This window comes from Asterias amurensis, chromosome 9, assembly GCF_032118995.1.
Source record: "Asterias amurensis chromosome 9, ASM3211899v1".
In the NCBI taxonomy this organism is placed as follows: Eukaryota; Metazoa; Echinodermata; class Asteroidea; order Forcipulatida; family Asteriidae; genus Asterias; species Asterias amurensis.
Window position 1 is genome coordinate 4,882,084 of NC_092656.1, and position 9,293 is coordinate 4,891,376.

Here is a 9,293-nt window from a genome sequence, read left to right on the forward strand (position 1 = left end):
TCTATTGACAGCTCGAAACACAACCAACACCGTCGGAAGGCAAGCTTTGACGACATGGTGGAACATATTATTTGGTTTTTCGCTTCTGAAGAAAAGCTTAAAAATTCTGTTTAAAATGCTGAGACTGTTTTTCAAATCAGGTTTTTCTAAAAACCACTTCTTGAATAAAAGTTATTTTACCCACACAGTTGTTACCCGCAAGCTAATTTCTTACTGCTGTGGTTTCGATTTTTTTTTCCAAGTTTAGTTGACAGTTTAGGCTGATTCATTATGGGTTATTGCTAATAGTTTAAATTCCTTCAAAAAACGTAATTTGTATAAACTAACAATTTATAGACATACCAAGGTATTTCCCACTGGATTTACCAGTCAAATATGCTGCCCTTAAGTGTTTCTGTAGTCTCATACTGTATGTATGTGGTACAGCATTGTTTTAGGCAAGGCGAACCTTTCAAGTAAAAACTTCCATCAAAACGGGTTCTCAAATTTCTGAGAAATTATACAGAAATTCCCTTTTTCATAAATAAATAGATTGATAAATTGAGTTGCTTTATTTCAATGTGAATCATATACGTCTCCATAAAAAAAACGTTGGCTTCTGATTATAACTGGCATTACATTATAAATGGAATTTCCTTTTTCATAAATAAACAGACTGATAAATTGAGTTGCTTAAAGGCAGTAGACACTACTGGTAATTGTCAAAGAATAGCCTTCACAGTTGGTGTATCTCAACATATGCATAAAATAACACACCTCTGAAAATTTGAGCTCAATCGGTCATCAAACTTGCGAGATAATAATGAAAGAAAAAAACACCCTTGTTTCACGAAGTTGTGTGCGTTTAGATGGTTGATTTCGAGACCTCAAGTTCTAAATCTGAGGTCTCAAAATCAAATTCATGAAAAATTACTTCTTTCTCGAAAACTATGGCACTTCAGAGAGAGCCGTTTCTCACAATGTTTTATACCATCAACCTCTCCCCATTACTCGTCACAAAGAGATGTTTTATGCTAATAAATATTTTGAGAAATTACCAATAGTGTCCATTGACTTTGATTTCAATGTGAATTATATCGTCTCCATAAAATAAACTTTGGCTTCTAATTTAAACTGGCACCTCTGAACATAGATACTGACAAAATAGGGATGGACCACGGACATTTAAAGCAAGATAGCTAAATTGGTACAGCACCGGCACATTCATCCGGAGGTCACAGGTTCAAATCCCACTCTAGTAATTTTTGTTTTGTTTAAAACCCTAAATTCCTCAAAAGAAGTGGTACAGCATTGTTTCAAATGAAGACATCTCAATCAAAACCTCAAGGCTCAGTTTCTAAACCTCACCAGTGAAATATTTGTGCCAACTTCTGTGGAAAATTTGCTTTTTGATGAAAAAAGGCTTTTAAATCTTGTCTTTTAGGAGAATAATATACATTGTGTGTACACTAATTCTTAATTTTCATCCAGCTGATGAAACACTATTCAAATTATCGATAAAATTGTTTTAGGTCGGTAGGTTTATGAACTGTCAGTGGTTACAAGAAACATAAATATTTTTATATCAGGCCTTGCTACCAATGCTAAGAAGTAACTATTGCAATTTCTTTCATATTTTTGATCAAGGTGTTTCATTAACACTTAAAAGTACTATATACTTTACTCTAAATCATGTAATTTTCTCAGTAACCCCAAATAGCACTCAGTAAAAGAAGGTCAGTACCCAGATCTCAGACGTGTCAAATGTCTTGAATCTACGCCCGTCTTAAAGGAACACGTTGCCTTGGATCGATCGAGTTGGTCTTTGAAAAGCGTTTGTAACCGTTTTTTATAAAATGCATCTGGGTAGAAAGATGTTGTAAAAGTAGAATACAATGATCCACACAAACATGCCTCGAAATTGCGTGGTTTTCCTTTTAACTTGTCGACTAACACGTTGGCCATTTATGGGGGTCAAAATTTTGACTCCCATAAATGGCCGACCATGTTAGTTCGCACAGTAGAAGGAAAACCACGCAATTTCGAGGCAAACTTGTGTGGATCATTGTATTCTACTTTTAAAATATCTTTCCAACCATATGCATTTTATAAAAAAACGGTTACAAACGCTTTTGTTTTGACCAACTCGTCCAATCCAAGGCAACGTGTTCCTTTAAGTCCAAGCTTTATGTCTTTGCGTGTACTTACTGTACTACTGGTTACTCCTATTACGGCAGACTGTACAGTCTGCCGCGCAATGATGCCTGGAGAATGTTTGTCTGAAATCTGGGTATCCTGAGCAAAAGTGACGTATAGATGGATTGCACATGACGTCATCGACTGCCATCTTTGATGAAACGTGCACGCGTAAAAGGCCACATTGGCTGAGAGTTGTACACAGCGCATACATTGCGTGCCCTTTTCCATTGTTTATCGTCAAAATATGGCGGTCGATGATGCTTTGTGCAATCCATCTATTAGTGCAAAGTGCTATTTGAAACAAACAAACAACCCTTTCTAGAGTTGCATTGGCACTTGAAGATGCTAAATTGAATACTTAAAACAAAAATATACTATCCTATACTTGTTAAATAAATTTTACTACAATTTTACATTTAGTAAAATGTCATGATGATTAGCTTTTCACATGTGACCATTAAATGTATTGCACGTAGTCAAGAAATCTATACAATATTTAACAATTGTGTGACAAGATCAAGTACTGATGTATTCCTTTATGTAATTCCACAAACTTGGCCAAGCAGGTTTTTTTTAAATTAATGATAACCATTGCCTACAAAGATGGCTGGCTTTACACTGCAGCCATTTTCACACTGTATCCCTGTTGAATACAGTCCTGGAGAGGCCCTTGGATTTTTATTCCCCGAGTGTAACCCGGGGAATAGTAATGTGAAAAGGGCTTAAGTGGCTTTTAGTGAGAACTATTGTATAAAATGCACTTACAATATTCCATAGTGATCAAAACACAAAGTTGAGAGCCCAAAAGGCTTGCATTATGTAAAAAGACTGAAAATTAAAACACTTTTTTTAAGTGTTTATACTTGCCTTCTAGTTGACGGTGAAAAACCAACAATGGCTCAAGAAAATAATTTTAAGGCTTGTCAAACTTGACAAGGCAGACCACCAGAACGATGGTGAAGGCAACCAGGGAAAGGAGAGCGACGGATACCAGGCAGACGCACTTCCGTCTCTGCTGTGGGTCGTACGTCGTCTCCTGTAAGTCGAGTAATGATAAAGAAATAGTACATCCCTTAAAAACTAAACGTCAAGTAGTAAATCACAAGGAAAATTGACTGAGTAGATTTATTTTTTTTTGTGGGGGGGGGGGTGTTGAACAAAGAACACTTAACTGGCGCAAGACTTAAACTTAAACCGTTGTAATTGAATCAATGTTTTCGAAAATTTCTATTGAATAAAGAAACATTTTCTGAATTTTATTCTCAGCTTGGTATTCTTCAGTTTTCTTCTCAAGAGGTTCAAAGGGTATTGGTTAAAAACATGCAAAGTTTCAAATCACACTTGACTTGGTAAGTTGAGATTTATCATCCAAATTAAATCTCACCTATCGGTTGTTGTTGTTGGATTTTTTTTTTTGAGGTATCGTCCAACTCACACGGCCGGTCGGCCACTACAAGGTGAGGATTACACTTTACTGATTTGGGCTGTTCACAAGGGGCAAGTTGCCACCTTCTCCAGGGGCAGTGAAACAGGGCTATCCCCTTCGCAGTCCGTAAGGACATAGGCATGGTCATCCACTACGAGCCCGGTTGGTGGAGCAGATCGCACTACCTTCCCAACACTTAATCATGAACAAGCAGATACACATCTCAAAACATATCTATTTCGGAAACCATAGCCTTAAAACTTTTGGTTGTCTTCTGCATAAGCAGAAATCTTGTTTTTTTGCGCCAGGAGTGTCACCATTGACAGACATGGTGCACTAGAAATGTTCAATATTGTTATTTTCATTATGAACTTACAGTGCCATTAGATGAAGCAATATCACTCAATGATGTCTGTGACTTCTCGTAGTCCAGCTTGTAGTCTAATAAAGGCTCGATCATCCAGGGCTTGATGTCTACACGACGATGCATCTCAGAGATCAGGTTGCGCAGCTGCAAGATGTCTCTAGAAATGCAACCAAACTCACTTTTTGATAAACATTGTCACAGAAACTTAGCTCACCCCATATACATTTTGGGGTTTTGTACACCCCTCGGCGGAGGGTGCCATTTTCCCCCTTGGTGCACATGAACCCCGTCGCAATGTGCAACAATTGCATAATGTACCATCGCAAGCAGACTACAGGCTGCTCCAAGGCCGGGTTCACACGCGCTGCGTTTCCACTGCGAACGCAGTGGGCGGAGCCAAAGCCAGAGATGGAGCCCAAGCCAAGGTTTAAGAAAGGCCCCTAGTCACACAAAAAACTTACAGAAATACCAAAATTCTGATAAAACTCAAACCAGCCAATGATTTCCTCTTACCTCTCGAGGTGTCGTAAGTCCTCTCTCTCCAACACCATTCTATCCACAGAGGGTATATCAAGATTCTCTACATTGACTGGGATGTTATCCAGCCCAATGGGTTCCATTACACCAGTGTTGATCAGAATATGGGGACCTGCAAAAGGAACATTGAAAGAAAAAGATTTCTTAAGATTTACACCACAACATTTTGCTTCTATCAGTGAAGTTTTTTATGAGAGATCGCCTAACATCACATCGTCAAGGTGGACTACACTTATTTTATTTAGGCTGTCGACCCAAATCAATTGTAGCCAGAGGCACGTTGGCACCTACTCCTGGGGGCTGAAGCGTGGTCACCCCCTTCACAGTCATTAAGGATCTAAGCATGGGTTTCATCCACAGAATACAGAATACAGAGCAGAATACACTACCTTCCCAATTTGTAACGAAGCACTTATGGTTAAACGCCTTGCTCTAAGGGCACAAGTGTCATGACCAGGATTTAAACCCTCAATCAACTGCTGACACCAGAGCTTTGGTTTGGTAAACCAGAACACTCAGCCATGACACGCCACAAATGTGTACAGCAACAAGGGTTAAAAACAAAAAGACCCAATGGTTACAAAGACCAACAACCAATGTTCAAGATATTATTAAAAAAACTGCATACATGTATTCTTCATTGTCGTCATTTAATTGGAAACACTTTTGAACTCATTCTCCACAGAATTACTTCAAATTGTCACGATCGAGATTCAAACCCACGACTGTCGGAATATGAGTTTGGTGCTCAGCTGCGACACACTATAAATGCACTATATACCTGCATGAATTGGAAATGCCTTCTCCAGCTCCAAGGCCTTCCGCATGTGACTTTCAAAAAGCTCTGCACAGGATAGAAACATATTCCACAGTCTCTCGTAGTCCCCACGCTCCGACTTGAAATCAAAATCTCTGCAATTGAAAAGATCGAGTGAAACAGACGTCCATGTTAACGAGACTGAGAAACACTGCAGGAGATTTTAATCAAAATTACTCTAGAAATTACATTTAAATCTACTATCACAATCTGCTTCATCATTACATTCACACTGACAATTCATCTGGGAGATTTTGTCACAGGCATCCACAACCCAGTCTGTACCTTCCAATGGTATCAGAGGGGCCACTTATGGAAGTGAACAGCTAGCTAATAAGATACTTTCCATGTTCCCTGCATTATTTGGAGCTGTCAGGTTGGCATGTAGCGGTATTTTTCTACACCTTCCACCTATAGGGCCCCGTTTCGAATCCCATCGGTGGCACTATGTGGATTGGGTTTTCAGTCCCTACCTGACTGCATAAGTTTTCACTGAACAACTCTCTGGAGTTTTTCCCCCACATTTGAAACTGAAATTTCCTTCATTGTCTTATCTCCAAGAGGTTCTTGGCTAGTACAGTAATTAGGCTAGCTTTTGTAAGAGTCCTTGGCTTCACAGCCAGAATTAATAAATGAAATGAAATTTAAGCTAACTCACGCCTTGAGGTGTGGGATGAGTGTTTGCTTGCTGCGTCTTGCCAACTCGCCGGCTTTGTGTCTGGTCTTCTTTAGTTCATCGCGAAGGTACTCCGAGTCGCTCGAGCCACCGAGGGCTAAGACTAAGTCATGGTATCGAGCCGTCTCTGTGTTGAACTCCTTGACAAGCTGGTATATAAAGCATACACAACAGGAGTTGTTAGGAGGTATTTGTAATGGCAGTTATATGCCATTATCAACAACACAGAAACCATGTCTTATAGTAGTAAAACATCCAATGAAATTTGTCGCAATACTGCACGGCCAAACCAAATCTATTTTGTTGCAGTAAAAGGTTTGATCATCACCTTAAAGGTATGGTCATAGATTGGCTTTTGTCAACATAATGCTCATTTATAGGTTGAATTTCCAATATATATACAATGAAGATACAACAAAATTCACCTTTGAACGTTTCAGCTGAATACAGTAGAAGAAACTGAAATAAAATGCCACTCAGTATTTTTATCAACTAAGAATGTCAAAAATCCATTGCACTTTAAGCGAGGGGTTATTTAAGGGTATCAACAACAACCAGGGATCATCATCCAAAACTGACCTTAAGGTAAGTTTTGGAGATTCAAATTTCTCAACATATATCTTTTTTTATTTCTAATTAACGGGGGGCACTTCAGACAAAATAATTTCACAGGCTGCTTACTACCATTACAATCTTCATAAAAAGTAAGTTTTTGGATAGAAATCGCACAATTTTTTGATGCTCATAACCAAAATATGACCCTACGGCCGAGTCCGAAATGGCGACTTCGGCTCCAGCTACGGCTAGATTGTGCGCCTCTGCCTATTCTTCAAGACAAAACCCTGCTGAGAAGTCGTCTTCGTTTGATTTGCCATGCTCTTCAGAGATCTGAGGTGCCTCTTGCTACCTTTTTAAATCCACAAAACCAGCCATCTGAACCCTTTCGACAGGGTTGAATCCTCCGCTGCACCTACATATCACAGCTTATAGACGACCTCAACGCCATCGGCCAACAACACGATCAAGCTGTTCAAGCTGCCCTGGATAGGCCTGGATGGCACAGACGAATTTCTAACATTGGACAAACCCGTGGTCACAACGTCTGGAGCCGAGTTCGGCCCGAGTAGCATCAACTATATATATATTCAACACTGTAAACATGGTAAAAGGCAATGATCTAACTGTAGCTGTAGCTGAAGTCGCCAATTCGGACACGGCCTACCTTCAACTAAAAAACCTAAAACACTCACATTTTGACACTCATCTGTTCCACACAGCTCTATGTCTTCATCGTTGTTCTCTGTGTGCATAGTTGACTGCACTGGTGTACTGCTATGACGGCGTATAACAGTGTCCTCAATGTGTGCATGGACCATTCTGATGAGGACTTCTGAATGTAATCTGAATGGCAGTAAATGTGGACTGAAGGACTGTAGCTGTTGTGTAGAAAGTAATGAGCTAAAATATTATATTTTGTAATCTGTATTGATAAGGGAAATGGTGGTCAGATGGTCAGATACAGCACTTGTATTGTAACCCACAATACCGCTTCATCACACTCTAACACAGCAGGAGCCTATTGTAGTTTTACACACGTTTTAATTTTTCGAAAGTGTCGACCAATGTCATTGGTCGACACTTTCAAAAAATTAAAACGGGATGTTGGATCAACTTTTTTATTCACTTTTTTGGAGCTTTTTGAATAATTTTCCGTATGGCGCCACCACTTTTTCACTAATTTTTACAAAAAGGGATATCTCAATCATTGATTGAGGTTAATTAGATACTATATAATTATTTTATATCGAATGAAAAAGTGGTGGCGCCATACGGAAACTTTTCCACCTTTTTGGCAAGATATTCACTTCCTGCTGCCAGCCAGTGCCAGTACCACGTTCCCACCAACAACCAAACAAACATACAAATAGCAACATTCCACATTTTATTTCAAACCATTTCATTGTCAAATTTTACAAAAACATTTTGTAGTCATGTCATCACAACACCCATTAACAATACATACATACAAGTACAATCAAAACAACTACACAGTGCACAATACATGCCATTGCCAGAACCACAAAACAGTCAACACACCACACCACACACAAACCATCCGAGCACTCATCATCTCTCATTCATCATGATGGAATAAACGCAATGCTTTTTCATATTTTTACCTTTTCTCAGCGGCTGAAAATCATCTCACATGACCCTTAACTGCTTAACTTTCACATGGATTTTTGTGATCGTTGAATAAGTCTACACATCCATCGTTGTAAAATATTACATGCACATGATTATTCAATATTCACAGTGAGTGAAAATATTGTGTAGATGTTGTGTACATGTTGCTGTAACAGTAATGCCATGCACATGCGCGTTGTGTGGTGTGACTGCTAGTCTTGGTGCCATAGCCATCCGTTGTTACTACTCAACAGTGAAAAGGAGGGCGCTATTACAGAACACCGTTCGCCGTAGCGCGTTTGGGTAATCTTCGTTCGTGAGAGAGGGGCGTGTCTCAGTCTAAACTAGGAGTTGCGGTGCAGCAAGAACTCAGGTGTCCATTTGCAATAATTGTTACTGTGTAAAACCATGGAGGTAGAATTAGGTTAGCATGGAGGGATGGTAACCCCCCCCCAAAAAAAAAAAATAAATAAATAAATAAATAAATAAGTAAAAAATACTTGGTGGAAAAAAATAGTAGTCAAACTTTTAACTGTCCAGCGGGCCGGGCAGTTTTCACAAAAATAACTGATTATTTGTCTCAATTTGTATTCTCTACTCATCTGATATTTTTTTTTTATGTAAAAATAAATAAAACGGCGAGAAACCAGAGACCAGAAAGAAGAGGTCCGGTGGTCGAGAAAGAGGTTGTGAGATTTGTTTAGTTGGAAAATCCTGATGGGAGCACACTATTGCCTGGATTTCAGTCTTGCTATGAGAGGCGGCCCCATTTTTCATCTTCAGTGATTTTTATCTATATTGAAATTCTTGAAAATACACTTGAAGTTGAAGCCGTCAAGTGATGTTCTCTGCCAAACAAAAAGAGCTGCATGCACAGAAACATCTAAAGCCAGCACAACATAAATATCATTTACTCTCCCAAGCTTAACCCGACCGAAATAATGTCACATGTACCATTCGTGAGCGTGACTGTTGCTCTAGCTCTATGGGTTTAACGTGACTATCTTGCTTATTTCTGCTGTTCATTGTGTACAGTTAGTGTAAGGAGGGGGGATCGAATTACTCGCCCACCCCCCCCCCCCCCCCTCCCCCCCAAACAAAAAAC

The 9,293-nt window shown here is 39.3% G+C and overlaps 1 protein-coding gene across 1 annotated transcript; it reads right to left on the reverse strand.

Moving 5' to 3' along the window:
- Positions 1-2,102: 2,102 nt before the first annotated feature.
- LOC139941741 (regulator of G-protein signaling 9-binding protein-like) lies at positions 2,103-8,338 on the reverse strand. The gene is made up of 7 exons (XM_071938356.1): positions 8,182-8,338; positions 7,252-7,437; positions 5,984-6,150; positions 5,290-5,420; positions 4,485-4,620; positions 3,981-4,128; positions 2,103-3,214 (listed from the first exon to the last, which is right to left on the reverse strand). Exons 2-7 carry the CDS (start codon positions 7,375-7,377, stop codon positions 3,092-3,094), a joined length of 831 nt encoding a protein of 276 aa, XP_071794457.1. The 5' UTR covers positions 7,378-7,437; positions 8,182-8,338; the 3' UTR covers positions 2,103-3,091.
- Between the last annotated feature and the right edge of the window lie 955 nt (positions 8,339-9,293).